General features: G+C 36.4%; 1 protein-coding gene across 5 annotated transcripts; it reads left to right on the forward strand.

Moving 5' to 3' along the window:
• Positions 1-135: 135 nt before the first annotated feature.
• LOC127970033 (WASH complex subunit 2) lies at positions 136-16,494 on the forward strand. Of its 5 annotated transcripts, XM_052572232.1 has the most exons (33): positions 147-303; positions 980-1,036; positions 1,697-1,836; positions 1,943-2,107; positions 2,430-2,498; positions 2,619-2,792; positions 2,969-3,062; positions 3,139-3,200; positions 3,662-3,715; positions 4,229-4,330; positions 4,439-4,523; positions 4,644-4,709; positions 5,163-5,290; positions 5,400-5,469; positions 7,197-7,247; positions 7,351-7,533; positions 7,617-7,792; positions 7,859-7,966; positions 8,047-8,145; positions 8,922-9,017; positions 9,099-9,200; positions 9,615-9,784; positions 9,877-9,988; positions 10,600-10,800; positions 10,909-11,112; positions 11,211-11,333; positions 11,572-11,670; positions 11,759-11,827; positions 12,039-12,095; positions 12,816-13,016; positions 14,264-14,842; positions 14,955-15,129; positions 15,857-16,494. In XM_052572232.1, the coding sequence occupies exons 3-33, from the start codon at positions 1,708-1,710 to the stop codon at positions 15,994-15,996; spliced, it is 4,143 nt and encodes a 1,380-aa protein (XP_052428192.1). In that variant the 5' UTR covers positions 147-303; positions 980-1,036; positions 1,697-1,707; the 3' UTR covers positions 15,997-16,494. The 5 variants fall into 5 exon arrangements, with proteins under 5 accessions (XP_052428191.1, XP_052428193.1, XP_052428194.1 ...); XM_052572231.1 differs by lacking the exon at positions 980-1,036 and having other exon boundaries at positions 136-303; XM_052572233.1 differs by lacking the exon at positions 980-1,036 and having other exon boundaries at positions 136-303; positions 7,393-7,533.
• The last annotated feature ends 39 nt before the right edge of the window (positions 16,495-16,533 follow it).

The raw sequence follows: 16,533 nt of genomic DNA on the forward strand, positions 1-16,533 counted from the left end.
CTTATAATAAACACTAGTAGTCGCTGTCAGGAAGCGCTGCTTTGAGATCAGTTTAAACGCGTTCCGTTCTATGAGCAGCGTCACTGACTCGCGCGAGAAGCTGTTCTCAGATCAGAGGGACTCTGTGGTCAGGTGACTGGAATCAGCTGATCCTCTGCAGACGGGACATGGCCGAGGATGGGACGAGTGGCAGCGACAAGCTGCTCTTGACTTGTCTCACTGACTTGTCTCAATGCTGAGATTCTGAGGTGAAGGGAAACACTACAGAGGATATTTGATCACAAGTAACGTTACATATACAAGGTAAATCTATAACGTAATTCAAATGACATGATCCGAGATTCAGGCTGTAAGTTGCTAGCACAGCAGCTAACGTTAGCCTTGCATGACAGCAGGCTGAGTAAGTTAGTTACTTACAAATGGAAAAAAACAACAACAACAGTAAAATACCAGTTAATAACGGATCAAACGTGTATTCAGGTTTACGTACTTAAGTTTTAAATCGTTCAGGATTTGAAGAAGGACGAGGTTATCGCCTGATGTTTCCTTGTGGCACATAATATTAGTTTTTACTTTGAAAAGTTTGCTCAGCAAATTGATAATTCGTGGTTTTGTTTACACTTTATATCATGTAACGTTATAGCAGTAGTAGCATTTATGTATTTTTTAGATAAAAATACATAAATGTCTGGCTTTAAATGAATTAAATGTATTTTTGATCAGCCTTTTGAAAAAAAGGTACACGTTAGCTTACTTTTAAGAAATATTATAGTTTAAATAAAAAATTTTAATCAGATATTTAACTGTAGGTTATTTACAACTAAATTAAAATGTTGTAGGGTCAAATGTTGTAATTAAAATGTATACTAAAGTTCTATTTATTAGAGTGTGCTTTTTGAATCACTTAAAGGGTTAGTTCACCCAAATAATAAAATTATGTCATTAATAACTCACCCTCATGTCGTTCCAAACCCGTAAGACCTCTCAGTCCCTCCATTGAAGCTGTGTGTACGGTATACTGTCCATGTCCAGAAAGGTAATAAAAACATCATCAAAGTAGTCCATGTGACATCAGAGGGTTCATTAGAATTTTTTGAAGCATCGAAAATACATTTTGGTCCAAATATAGCAAAAACTACGGCTTTATTCAGCATTGTCTTCTCTTCCGTGTCTGTTGTGAGAGAGTTCAAAACAAAGCAGTTTGTCATATCCGGTTCGCAAACGAATCATTCGATGTAACTGGATCTTTTTGAATCAGTTCACCAAATCGAACTGAATCGTTTTAAATGGTTCGCATCTCCAATAGGCATTAATCCCCAAATGACTTAAACTGTTAACTTTTTTAATGTGGATGAGTTCAAACAAACCAATATCCCGGAGTAATTCATCTACTCAAACAGTACACTGACTGAACTGCTGTGAAGAGAGAACTGAAGATGAACATCGAGCCGAGCCAGATAACGTGTACTGTTTGAGTAAATGAATTACTCCGGGATATTGGTTTGTTTTAACTCAGAGGGAGTGTCAGCCTCATTAAAAAAAGTTAACATCTTAAGTCATTTGTGTATTAATGCGTATTGGAGACGCGAACGGCTTAAAACGATTCAGTTTGATTTGGTGAACTGGTTCAAAAAGATCCGGTTATAATGTCTTTCTATCAGTATTAAACTCAGGTAAAACCTATGATCTTCAACAGAGTAAACCAGCATGTCTAATTTGATGGAGAATGGCCCCAGTAATCATAATGGGGAGGCTGAGCAAGTGTGGGAGAGACCCTGGACGCTGGAAGAGATGCAGAAGTCCAGCACAAACTGGTCACTGGCAGCAGATTCAGGGGTACAGAGTGAAATGCATGCAGTCCTGTTTCATTTTCATTATTGAAAACACTTGCCACTGCGTTATACAGATGGTCTAGACTGAATGTTTATTTGTATCTCTGCAGTTGTTTCTTTTCCTGCAAGACTTCTCTCAGAGGATGTTGTCCAAGACACATGAGATTGAGAAACAGTTGGACGGTCTTATTCAGGACACTAAAGCCACAGACAGCCGCCTGCACACCGTGTTTAACGACTTCCTCATGCTGTCCAACACACAATTCATTGAGAACGTATGTATTTTTTTCATCATTTTAGCTAAATAAGAATTCACTTTGTATGTGGATGCAAAGCATTTCAAGTTTTAAACTGAAACAACAGATCACACTTGATAATATAGGCCAGAGTTTGTCGGCTTTTGATATTTATACGTTTCCTGTTCAAAGTTCCTCTCTTGAGATTCAAAGTGGCCCAACTGTATATTTTTTATTGAGCATTTTTCTCACTTCATATTGGGAAATTGTGAAATTTGATACATTTCAAGAAAAAATAATGGTGTAAACATGGACACACGCTGTTTATTGTGAAATCTGATGTCGTTTTTTTATTCCTTAGAGGGTTTACGATGAAGAGGTGGAAGACCCAGCAACAAAGCCAGAAACCATGGAGAAACAGCCTGAACAGGTAGTGAATGGGAACGTTTCTCTGGGTCTTTCTGCTGTGGGTCATTTCTGTGATTTCATACAGTGTGTTATTATGAATTATTAATCATTATAGTCCATTTATATCATACTGTATGTGAAGGAGAAGACAAGGGAACAGAAGGAAGCAGAACTCATTCCCAAAGTCCAAGAGGCGGTCAACTATGGTCTGAAGGTCCTGGAATCTGCTTTCGAACAGCTGGATATTAAAGCAGGAAACTCAGACTCTGAGGATGAAGAGACTCTGGAAAAGGTCGAGCCCATTTTGGAAGCAAAGGTAAAAACTTCTCTACAGCCCCTTGAGCACTTCTTTGATGATCAGACAGTTATTATATATAATTAGTGGCTTTTGGGCGTGTGGTGTTAAAACTCACATTGAAAGAGGGAACTGAGCTATATCAATGGGTACATCTTCATGGCTTTTTCTGTGCCTAAATGTATTTTTATTGGTAGGACCTGTATGTGGACAGGCCTCTGCCGTACTTGATTGGTTCCCAAGCATTTATGGATCAGGAGGATGTTGGCTTGGGCGATCCATCCAGCGATGGTGAGATTTCAGATTCATAAGCTTTCTGATTTTCTTTGTCTTGTTTTAGGTTGCTTTTAACTAGTGTGTTTTATAGAAATGTCCATCAGGAGTGGCAGAGACAGCGTAATTGAGAGTGATCTTGAAGAAGGTGATGAGGTAAGAGATAATGATGTGCACATGTACATGGATTCCGTCATTAGCATTTTAAGAGTATTGAGAAAAACAAAAACAAATGAAATGCTCCACTCTTTTTGAAAATGGGCTCATTTTCCAACTCCCCTTGAGTAAAACAGTCGAGTTTTACCGTTTTTGAATCCATTCAGCCGACCTCAGGGTCTGGCGGTAGCACTTTTAGCTTAGCATAGACCATTGAATCTGATTAGACCGTTAGCATCTCGCTCAAAAATGACCAAGGAGTTTCTGTATTTTTCCTGTTTAAAACTTGAACCTTCTGTAGTTACATAGTGTACTAAGACCGACGAAAAATGAATTAAAAAATGTTAAAACTCAACTGTTCAACTCTAGGGGAGATGGAAATTGTGCCTTTTTTTTTAAAGGGGGAGTGTTCCTTTAAAAAAATGTATGTATAATCCTCCATTTGGTTTATTTTCTAAAAGCAGTCAGATGAATCCTCTGACCAGGATGAGGAAGTCCTTGGCAACTTTAAGAAAGTAAGACTTCTTCCTATTTTCCTATTGTACTAGTCTGGTAGTTTATATAAGCATGACAGATATATGTGTAATATTTAACCATAGCTTTTATAGCAGTGTAGATTATGTTTTATAGGTGTGTGATGATGCCACATCTAAAATAAAGTGGGTTATAAAACAAAAACAATCCAATACCGTGAGATTTACTTAATCTTTTAAAAAGTTAAAAGAAAAGTTAAAAAATAAAAATAAAAAAAGAAATATATATATATATATATATATATATATATATATATATATATATATATATATTATATATAAGTGTTATTTTTTTATACTTATTTCTTTAAATAGGTCAATTTCTTTTAGAAATGTAATTAGTGAATTATTGTTGCTATTATTATTTTTAATAATAAAGCTATATTTAGGTAAATCAATAAAAAAGAAAGAAAAAGAAAACATTTATTTAACATTGAGTGCACTATGTATAGATTGCTGTATTTCTGGTCAAACATTAATTTGTTCATCCCATAGAAACCATCTGTTGCTAGTTATGATGATGCTGATGAAGAGAACGAAGATGAAGATTCGGACATATTTGGAGGGTCTGATAAGGATGATGATGAGCTCAAAAAGGTTAATATCTTTCTTTTTACTTAGCAAATGAGTATTATGGGAAATTATCTTTCTAAAATGTGCAAACTGAAACTTAATATGAGATTTCCTGCATCCCATGTCTTTCAGGACACTGGTCTGCCATCCTTTGCTGATGAACTAGCAGCCAGAATCAAGGGAGAGACTCCGAATAAGCCAGACGCAGATCGCACATGTATGGTCCTGAACAACATATGAATTGAATAGATTTATTGTTTAACACCTTTTCATCTTTCCATTCAGTCAGTTTTCTTTCTCATGTTTATCTGTGTGCATGCACTTGTTTGTTCTCAAGCATTGTCATCAGGCCCATCCATCACCCAGAAGAAGAGTAGAACAAAGAAAGAGTCAAAACCTCAGGGTATGAGCTTCATATAGCATGTGCTTATCAGATCATGCTGCCAAATGCACACTACCGTTCGAAAGTTTGGGGTCAGTTTTTTTCCCCCGTGGTCTTGAAAGAAGTCTCTTATGATCACCAGAGCTTCATTTATTTGATCATAAATATAGTGAAAACATTTGACTATTTTCATATATTTTATTGTCATAGCAAAGTTTTTACACACAAATTGAATGTTTTCTTTCTTATCAAAATATCATAAGTAGTAATACTGATTCCATACTTTTGTATAGTAGTGTATGTACACATAAATATATCAGCAGATGACTGCATCTGCATTGTTTAATTGAAAACAACTACACTGTTATCATTTTTTTGAAACATCTGGTATACCTGTATCATAGTTTCTTTCAGAAGTGGAAGGAAATTACAGTAGCTAGTAAAATAATTGTCATATGTTTTGTGTATATGTAGTTACAGTGGAGGATGATCAGGATGAGCTGTTCAAACCACCAAAAATGGAAGATGAGGAATATTCTCCATTTGGTGGAAATGGTGGACTATTTAGTGGAGGCAAAGGCCTGTTTGATGATGATGATGAGGTTGGTAAAAAATAATGGAGTATCATACAAAAGCATACAAGTACATCTAGAAAAATATATGGTATTAATCTGTGAATGTCAGTTCATATTCATAATATTTGTTCTTTAGGGAGATCTGTTTTCTGATGCACCCAAAGCCGATCCTCTGGAAAAAGAAAAGACCTTAATTCAGGCAACAGGTAAGAAGTCAGATGTAGGCATGGTTGGGTATCGATTGGGTTTTTTACGATACCGGTACCATTTCGGTACTTTTAAAACTGTACCGGTGCCTAAATGGTGCCAGAACCAATACTTGTATTTTAAACCCACCGACTAAAAGATTAAGACACTACCTGACCCAAAATATCACCCAAAGTTTCTACAGCTTTTTTCTTAGCTATTTCAGAATCTGGAAAAATTACTGGGGCTAACGTGTTACTGCAGTCGGTAGAGCGATATGAATGTGTTTGATGTACGGAATGATAAATGGGTTAAAATGAGTGCTGTCTGTCCCTGTCTTTAATCAGTTCTGTGAATTACTGTATGGTCATTCTTTATAAAGTAGTAACGATGTCATTTGTAAAGTACCGTACTGTGCAAAAGTCTTAGGCACATTAGTATTTTCACCCCAAAAAAGGGTTTTAAGCCAGTTATTTATGTATTTTGCTGTAGTTTGTCAGTAGGAAATATCAGTTTAAATTTCCAAACATTCATTTTGCCATTAATTGTTATAATACTGCAGCAAAAGATATAAATAACTGGCCGAACACCATTCTTTGGGGTGAAAATACTAACGTGCATAAGACTTTTGCACAGTAGTGTATTTATAAAGTACGTATAATTAGATTAAGTATATTTAAATAAGTATAATTAAAGTATGCTTTCACATGTGTTAAGGGCAATGTTTTCGGTGGAGGAAACAGATGCGGTGTGATGAGCAATGAACGGAGAGAAAACTTTACAGTAGATGGGAAACCGACTGCTCCCTCGTGATCTTTTGTAAACTGTATTTATGACAAAGAACTGCACAGATACAGATATTCTAACAATCAATCGATAAACACACACCTCAAACACAGTTTGTGTTTGAGTCCGCTCACGCTGCTCTGCTTGCGGTCTGCAGATTGAAGAGCGCGCTGAAAGACGAGGAGAAAGGTCTGCCGCCCGTTTTCATATGAAATTTAAGCAGACTGACTCTGAAGCAATAGCAAATTTGTGTAGTTTATGGAGCTAAATGCTATAGCCCCGCAAAAAAAAGCCTAGCTATGCCCGTGCTTCTTGTTTACATTTTGGAGAACCAGGACAAATGTTTCAATCGATCGCTCAGGCATTTAAGAGGCACCGGAATGAGGCACCGAAACCTGCGTTCTTATTCGGTGCCATATTGGTACCGGGTTTCGGAGATAATTCAGTGATGCAAGCTCACATTCAGATGCATAGAACCAAGTCCTGCACTACATTTATTTATTTTAATAATAATAATTTTTATTTTTCAATAATCAATTTTGCTTTGTTGTACATTACAGTACAGAAGAAAAGATCACAATTTTTATAATTATTTGGTCATAATATGAGCCATTGTTCAAATCATCCGATTTCCTGCTTTAAAAAAAAAAGAAAATGAATTTATTTGTATTTCTATTTATTTATGTAGTTTGTAAATAATACCGGGTTGACTGTAAAAAAAATTAATAATGGTTTAATTTCTATTTATTTATGGATTTCGTAAATGGCCATTTAAAATGTTAACTATCTGACTGGAAAAAATCTGTGTGTTAATGTGTTTTATAAATAGCCATTTAACAAGCGTTGACTTTTTTTTTTTTTAACTATAATGACTCATCATCATCTCAGTTTTTTCTTTGTACATTCTGAAACCCACCTTAATAAAACTCCTTTACATGCTTTTCATCTTTTGCTTTTGTAGAGCTCCCTAAAACGAAGAAAATACCCACTGGCGCTGTCTCCATCTTTGCTGGTAAGCATTAACTGCATTCAATTTGCATACTCGCACACTGTTTTACATGACAGTTTTGTGTAGTTACTAATGAGTAAGATCTCTTCACACCTGTTACCCGCAGAAAACAAACATTTGGGCTCACCAAATGATTCAGACTCACTAGAGGGCAAAGGCAGTAAGAGTCCAGTGAAGCCCAAAGTGCAGGCAGCTCCAAAGCGTGCCTCGGTGGGAGGTGGGCTGTTTGATGATGAAGACGATGATGATGATTTCTTCAGTGGGAAGACGTCTAACAAATCCACCCTTGGTACATACTATCTAACATTTTCCCTGAGGTCTAACAACTGATTTTCTTCTTGGGAAAGCTTAAATATGTATCTTTGTGTTCAGGGCAAGAGAAGCAAATGCCAAAGAAGACTGTAGACCTGTTTGGAGAAGCTGATGAGGAGGAGGAGGAGGAGGAGGATGAAGGCGGAGCAGTGTTCAGTGGGAAAGCCAGTGCAGTTCTTCCCCAACAGGACAAAAGAGCCATCAGGGATGAGGAGACACGTCCTCCAGAGAAAAAGGTCGCTTTTTAATCATTTCATGATGATTGTTGTTGTTGGTTATGTACTGAATGGGTTTGCTTGCAGCTTCCTGTTGGTGCCATTTCAATGTTTGGACCCGGCACTAAAAATATACTGGAGGGTCTGAAGAAACGCAGGCCTTCCACCAGTGAAGAGTCTGCCCAGTCTGAAGAGGTAGAAAACTCTCAGTCTCTCTGTTGTATTAATACTTGCTGTGTTGATTGCTATTTATTGTTTTTGCATTGTTTCTGCAGAGTGAACCTCCGCCTGAAGCAGTCAAATCTTCACCTGCACTGGGAGCATCTGAGAAAACGCATAGCAAGAGTCTGTTCTCAGACGATGAAGACTCACAAGTGCGCCACTTTTCTGTAGTCATGATACAGAGAGCCTATTCTCAGTTTCCCAGTGTATTTAAATTAGTGCTGGGCCATATATTTAATATTGAAATAGTTATGCAATGATTTGTTTGGTAATACAAAATAAAGCAACACTGTGAATATTGCAGTGATAAGATTATATTTGAATAATTGTAACTTTATATAGTATATTAGTAAATCTAATAAAGATTCAGTAGACTAGTTTTGTAGCCATGTCTTGTCTCATGAATTAAATGTATTCATGTTTAGTATGAATACATTTGGCAGGCAAAAAAGGTTTGATTTGTTTCTGTTTATGGAAATTATTATTTAGATTGATAACAGACATTTTAGGGTGTTAATGTGAGAGAAATGTTATAGGGATAGTTCACCCAAAAATCAACATTTGTCATCACTTACTCACCTTCATGTTGTTTCGAAACCTGTATGGGTTTCTTTCTTATGTTGAACATAAAAGAAGATATTTTGGAGAATGCTGGTAGTCAAACAGTTGATGTCCCCATTGACTTACTGTTGAAGTCAGTGGGGACCATCAACTTTTTGGTTCTTTAGAATTCAAAAACAGTTGTGGAACGACATGAGGGTAAGTAAATGATGACAGGATAAAAATTTTTGGGTGAACTATTCATTCCTTTAAAATATATATCTTGACAATTCTTTGTTTTAGTTAAATCACTCCACCTCAATTCCACACTCATTCCTGATACTTGTCTTTGATGTATTTGCTGTCCTTGTTCTTGCTTGTTTTAAAGCTATTCGCAAGTGAGACTGCAAGTAAGTCAAAGTCGACAACTCAGAACAAACCCAGTAAAGCGCCGCTCTCAATATTTGCTGATGAAGAAGAAGAGGTGATGTTTAAAGAGATAGTAATCTAGATCTATTTTATTCTACTCAGTGGTTTTCAACAAGTCTGTTTTGACTTTTTTAAGGACCTTTTTTCATCAACACCAAAGTCCAAGTCGGTTGAGGTCAAAAAAACATCTCTACAACCCAAGAAACCTGAATCCAGTTCATTCTTCAGTGATGATGAGGTATGTGTGTGTGTTTAATGCAGAGTAAACCAATTACAATCAATAAAATTGTACATATATTACAATACAAAATGGTTATATGAAATTGTCTGTAACACTTTAGTATAGGGACAAATTCTCAATAGTACAAAGTTCCTTGTTAGCATGCATATCATTAACATTGGCTGTTTATTAGTGCATATAAAGCACATATTCTGCAAGGTCAAATTCTACATCCCTAATTCTACCCAATACCTAAACTTAACAACTACCTTACTAACTATTAGTAAGCAGCAAATTAGGAGTTTATTGACTTTATTCAAATAAAGTGTGACAAAATTGTAATTTTATTTTGATAGCATATTTATTTGTTCAGTTGATGAAGCATGCTGATATCACATGACATGGTACAACATTTGCTCATCTGTGTGTCAGGATCAGTGGATGAGCTCCAAACCTAGCAAAGAGAGCCCGGAAGTGAAGCCCAGCGGAATTAAGTCGAGTGTTAGCGCCCCCTCTAGGTTACCCAGTGTCAAAGCACCACAAAAAGACGGTCTGTTTGAAGACGATGATGATGATTTGTTTGCAGCCACAAACGAGTCAAGGTTTGTGGATCGCTGATCAGTAAATGTACTAAAGTAGTGAGAAAAACAATAAATCATATGCTGTAAAAAAAAATTGTTGTCTGTCCTTGCAGTAAGAAGTCATCTCAGAGAGTATCTCTGCTGTTTGAGAATGAAGATGATGAGGACAAAGATCCTCTTTTTGGCTTTAAAACACCTGCAAATAAAGCTCCTTCTGAAGCAAAGGTAAGTGTGGCTTGAGTGTCCATTTACTTTTTGGGCTACTTTACAGAATTTTGGTCTGTGAGATGTTTTTGAAAAAAGTCTTATATGCTTACCACATATGGTGTATATACATATCTGTTTAACATATATATATATATATAAAAAAAAAATATTCTGCATCATTGCTTTTTTTCAATATTTCAATATGAAGATTTGCTGCTCAGGAAACATTTCTGATTATTATCAATGTTGAAAACAGTTGTTGTTCTTATTATTTTGGTGGAAATTGTGATTTCCTCCACTCCTTTGATTCTTTGATGGAAATGAAAGATCAAAAGAACAGCATTTATTTGAAATCTTTTATCATTTTACGTGTCATTACTGACACTTTTGATCAATTTTAATGTGTTCTTTCTAAATAAAGTATTCATTTCAAAAAAAAAAAAAAAAAAAAAAAAAGTATTTCTGGCCCAAACATTTTGTGGTAGTTCTAGTGTATGTTTCCATTCATTCATCATAATTTATTTGACTTATTAAAAAAGTTTTTTTTTGCGTAGCATTTATATTAATGCAGGTCAATTTTCTTTTTTACTGAGTTTATATTAGTAGCTAAAAATAGCGTTGTGTTTCAGGTTTCTGCTCCCTCTCTGTTTGAATCTACGCAAGAGGAGAATGCACCTAATCTACCGAAAGACAAGAGAGAAGAAGAAAAGCAGCCAGTGGAATCCATTCCACCCTCTGTAGACCGCACTGAGATTAAGAAGAAGCCAGTAGGAGCAGTAAGCCTTTTTGGTGGGATTGACGTATTAGCAGACAAGCAAGACACAAATAAAGTGAGTGAAATGTAAAAAAAAAAAAAAAAAGGGCAATAAATATAAACATTTATGGGTTACACCTAAATAAAAAAAGGGTTAGAGAACTTGGGATGGTCTATTCCACAGAAACATACTAAGGATCAAGAGGAGATCTCTGATGGTGACCAGCTAAAGGAGGGCCCTCCACCCATGGAGAGTAAGGAGACCAAGGCCAAGAAAACAGCACTGAGTCTTTTTGATGATGATGATGATGATGATGAAGATATGAACACTAATGTAATAATTCCTGCCCCTAAAACATCCAAATCAGCAGAAAAGAATGCACTAAAGGTTAGTTGTTTTTAGATTCTTAGTACTGTGAGGTATGAATTTGTATGAGTTTAAGCAGGTTATTTAATGTTATTTATTGATTTTGATTGTGATCTCAGGATCATGGGCCCCAAATGAAGAGCACAGGTGTGTTCCAAGATGAGGAACTACTTTTCAGTCACATGCAACAGAGGGACAACGATCCTGACGTAGACCTTTTTGCCACTTCTCCTAAACCATCTGTAAGTCTTTGATATGAAGAACTATTTGGTAATTACATTTAGCAGATGCCTTACAAATGAGGACAATGGAAGCAATCAAAATCAACAAAAGAGCAATGAAACGCAAGTGCTATAACAAGTCTCAGTTAGCTTAATGTAGTATATTTTTAGTTTTTTTATTCTATCTACATTGCTTTTAGACTTTGCCTGCTTAGACTTTTCCTCTTTGTGGTGACACAGAGGTATTTTCATTTTACAGGTGCCGTCTCAGAGCTCTGTAAAACCAGATGTCCCCACACTGTTCGGTGATGATGAAGACGATGACCTCTTCAGTTCAGAAAAGCCTAAAGCTCCTCCGGTACCGTTTGTTTCCCAACAAGTTTTGTGGGGGGGTTTTCTTATCCTTCATGAAAGCTAAATCCTAGTACTATATTATCCACATACAGAGAGTACCTGAGAAGCCCAGCAAGCCTAAAACAAATGAAATGGACCAATCAACACTAACCTCAAGCAAGGTATACTCAGAAATAAATCTGCTTTGTTGCTTGAATTCATCTTTATACAACGGAATAAAAAAAAAAAGCCACTGTTTACATGTAGAAAATAGAGATTATATTTTATTTTATAAATATAAAAAATTATTTGTGACATTTCCAGAACCTGTTAAAATGGTTATTGGTTTTTACTATTTGACTTGTATGTAACTAATATTATTTAATCGCACAGGAGCCTACAAGCCCTCTAAAATCTAAAAAAACCTCCTCAAGGATCGGAGAACTTCAAGTAACGTTTAAAAAAAATCTCTGTACTTCCATTTCTCTCAGTGTGAAAGCTGTGTTTTCTGTTTTTTTTTTTGTTTTTTTTTACTTTCTCCTCCTGGCATGATCTTTCTCAGAAGTCAAAGAAAAGCTACAGTCTTGCTTTTCATTGAGCTGTTTCATGACCCCACAATGCCTGTCAACAATCTGTTAAAAATCTGTCTGCAAACCATATATGCTATATATTCTTGTCTGTTAACGTTTTCACTGTTTCTGGAATACCAGAACATCTTTAGCTTTGCCGTAACATTGTTTCTCTCTATGCCAATATTGTAAGTAAACCATTACTGCACCAATAGGAAACCACTTGATGCAGCGCTCTGCAGCTAGCAATGTGCTGTTTACAGTGTTTGCAAGGCAGCAGTCTATTTATATTTACCACATCTCCAACAATTATCACATTGACCTAAATCTGCATACTGAATAGTGATTTCTTTCTTGCATTAATTTAAACAGGCATCTTGATTTATTGACACAGACCCAAAACCTAGATTTGACCCTATTCACTATCCTGTTGCTGTCTTACATACATGAACATGTCCTGCAGGAAATGCAAATCTAGTGTACTGTACTTCTAAAATAGTACAAACCGGTCTCACTCTGATCTTGGCATGTGAGTAATAGCCAGTGGGTGTATTGAATTTAAGTTTTGTCACAGATTTAAAGACCTGTCTGTTTCTTTCAGGATAGGTTAGTTGTCAACCCTGCCAGCCTTCTGCCAGGCGCAGTGCCACGGATTCCAGGAGCTGTCAGTGTAATCCCTGGCCTGGCACCTGTTTCCCTCCCTGCAGCTGCCAATACGATCGCTGAGCATCAGCCCTCCAGTGAGGGAGGGGTGGGCTTCGACTCGCCTGCTCAGGTCAGCACGCTACAGAGTGCTAACAAGGTAGGTCAGACTGCAGTATGTATGTTTAATAGGTGCCATGGAATAAAAACTGCTGCTGTTGATATAGTGCAGCATTTATTTAACATCCTATTCTCTTCAGTTGACACGAAGTCTGTAATTTTAGGTCACACTTTATTTTAACGAACAATTCTCATTATTAACAAACCAGTAACTACGACATTTGTCTCAAACTCCTAATATGCTGCTTATTAATAGTTAGTAAGGTAGTTGTTAAAGAGCCCCTATTATGGTTATGAAAGGTTCATATTTTGATTTTGGAAGTCCCTGACAACAGGTTGACATGCATGCAAAGTCAAAAAACACTTTCATTGTCTTATAATATGAATTTTTTACCTTATTTGCTCAACAATTCCCAAACGATTCACTCAACGATTCATCTTTACAAACTCCTCCCTTCCGTGATGCTTATCTGCAATGATTGGTTGATTTCATTTCCATTTATCTTGCCTGTACCGTATTATCTATACCGGACTATTAGTCGCACTTTTTTTCATAGTTTGGCTTGTCCTGCGACTTATAGTCAGGTGCGACTTATTTATTAAAATTAATTTGACATGAACCAAGAGAAATGACCTAACAGAAAACATTAGAGCGCCCTTTTGCGGCTGTAAACGGTAATGTTTTCTCTTGGTTCTTGGGTCTAAATAAATGCGACTTATATATGTTTTTTTCCTCATCATGACGTACTTTTGGACTGATGCGACTTATACTCAGGTGTGACTTATAGTCCGAAAAATACGGTAATGTCTTTTGTGTAATTGAGTAATACATTTTCTCAAAAGCTTCTAAAGTGTTTCATTTTTTTTATATGAATTCATTTAATTCCTAATTATAATCATGTTTTTATATTAAAACATACAAAAATTACTCTGTATTGTGGTAGAGAGGTTGTGTAAGTGCATTTACAGTATTCTGTAATATTTCTATAGAGTATGGAAATATTATATTAAGGATATTTCAATACGTTTTATATTATTTTTTCTCTATTTTTGTTTGAAGAAAATAGAGACAGATTTCTGATATAGAGTTTTTATTTTAGACAGTTTTTAGTACATTTTAGTCTCATCTCTTGTGGTGATGTACTGTAGTCTCAGCTAGTGTTTAATGATGTTGGTGTGATCTCGCATCTCGTCTTAGTCATGGAAAAAAAAGTGTATTCTTTATAGGTTTCATTAACCAAATGAACACTTGCAGAATGTCCATTCAGTGGCTTTTTTCTGCTGCAGGGTCGGGCTAAAGGCGCAGTGCGACGGCGACCGCAGACAAGGGCCGCAAGACATCTTTCAGTACAGCAATCTGAGGAAGCTGTTGGAGAAAGCACCTCTTTACAAGTTGATGAAGCAGTTATGGCTGCTTCTCTCCCTACCTTTAACCCCGTGTCAGTGCGACCCTCAGCACTCACTATACCTGTCAGCACCCCAGCTCCTGCCAAGACCCCCGATGAAGCAGTCAGGCCAAAGAGATTTCTCGATTCTGGAGATCATCTGTTTGATTCAGATGATCTCTTTTCCACAAAGCCTGTTCCCTCCTCAAATCACAAAGAAGAGACCCCTGAGGAAGGCCAGAAGAAAGCCTCCAAGACAGAGGTCATCATAGCTTCAAACAAAGACCAGGCCTTGTCTATTTTTGACAGCCATGAGGATGATCTTTTTGCCTCAGTGAAACAGAAGAATGTCCAGAAAGGCAAACACATGTCCTTCCTAGAAGATGATGATGATGATATTTTCGGAGCAGGAAAGAGTAAAAGCGCAGATACTAAAATCTCCAAAGCAGAAGCCAGCACTGTAAAACCAGGCATCTTCCAGGTAAATATCACACTTTCTTTATAAGTTTGGCATTACAGATCAATGGGGTTACAGTAGGAAGTGGTTATGACTGATTTTTGTTTCCCTATTGACCATAAAATAATGTGTACAGGATGAAGTGAAAGAACCTCCCAAGGCCCAGAAGAAGCCCAAGGAAGTGTCATTAGATGCAAGTTTGTTTGATGATGATGTTGATATTTTTGCTGACTTGACTGGCCCCACAAATTCAAAAGAGAAGAAAGCAAAGAAGAAATTGGAGACAAAATCTATATTCAAGGATGAAATGGGTTAGTTATTGCTGCAAAACACTCTTCACTATGATTCTTATCAGGGCCCACGTGTATAAAACTGTGTGTAAATTTCATCATAAAAGTGATAAATACAGATTTTTCTTATGCACAACAGAGTTCGGATTTGTAAAGGCAGGTATGCCAGAGCCAAGTTACCCAGTCATTGAATAACCAAACATGGAGACTACGACGCCTCATTTTTCTATGCATAACCTCGTATTCTATGCATATAATTTCCATATACATATTACCATGTGATGCTGCCATGTTTAAAGCCAAATATTTTAAATGTTTTTTACATTAAAAAAAAAGAAAGTATTACCAGTTCCCTCAAATTCTGTCCTTAATCTTTTTTTCATAATGTTGGGAAGACAAGGGAAGGGAATGGCTTTCCGAAGCCACTGTCAGTTCTTAATAAATGGGAGTTATTATTCTGTTTACTTCACTCAGATTAATAAATGAGTGATTTGATGGTGTGCACATATTTTCACCAGGTTTATTTTCTTCTTAAATCCTGAAATGTGCCTGGAAATTTGCCTATGCATGAAATTGGCATTAGAATGTCCATACACAATTTTCCACACATGCATATCAAGAATTATACATGAGGCCCCAGGTCATTTGAATTAATTTATGATCATTGCTTTACAATGTAAATGTGCTCAACAATAAAGACATGCTCACAAATGCTTACAGGTCTATGCTTTTTGCTCTCACCTCACAGATGATATCTTCTCAACTGGCACTACAAAACCAACGGTGAAGCCGTCCTCCAAATCTAAGAAGAGCCAGGATCCTGTATCAGCTGTGGAAACAGGCAGCAATATTTTTGATGATCCCTTGAATGCGTTTGGGGGAAACTGAGTCTCCTACATAACATAATTTTGTTTAACTCTAGTGATATTCATGGCCTAATTGAAGGTAGATGTAATCTAACACTGGTGATAATTAATTAATAAACTCTAATAGGTAACTATTACAACAACAAAGAAATTGACAGGAAAGAAGATTGTAAATCTGTTTACCTCTAATGCCATATGTGAAGTCATCTGATTGGTAAAAGATGTAGCGGTCATCAAATGGCATTGACATTTGCAACAGATATGTGTCTTTTATTAGCACTTTAAACATGACAATTGTCTGGTAAGGTGTAAAAAAAGGCTGTTGATTAAGGCTGGAGACATTCCTCTGACATTGTCAACTGTAACGTTTCATTTTACAGTGTGGTGCCATTAACTCTAAGGCTGTGTGCCAACATAAGTGCTTTTGTCGTTGATGTTTTTATAACTTGAGCTTAAGATTTCTTGTGTTGCATGTGAAATGATTTTTGGAAACTGAAGAAAATATATTTTATGAAACGTAGTGAATGAGTCTGAGTGCTTGAATTCAAAATGTGTAAAG

Source organism: Carassius gibelio, chromosome B13, assembly GCF_023724105.1.
Source record: "Carassius gibelio isolate Cgi1373 ecotype wild population from Czech Republic chromosome B13, carGib1.2-hapl.c, whole genome shotgun sequence".
NCBI classification, from domain to species: Eukaryota; Metazoa; Chordata; class Actinopteri; order Cypriniformes; family Cyprinidae; genus Carassius; species Carassius gibelio.

Excerpts from the sequence above, each read along its gene's own strand:
- LOC127970033 (XM_052572231.1), top strand. The coding sequence starts at position 1,708 with ATGTCTAATTTGATGGAGAATGGCCCCAGTAATCATAATGGGGAGGCT. Across the intron at positions 10,801-10,908 it reads ACAAGCAAGACACAAATAAA|AAACATACTAAGGATCAAGA; the intron begins GTGAGTGAAATG and ends TCTATTCCACAG. Across the intron at positions 11,113-11,210 it reads CAGAAAAGAATGCACTAAAG|GATCATGGGCCCCAAATGAA; the intron begins GTTAGTTGTTTT and ends TTGTGATCTCAG.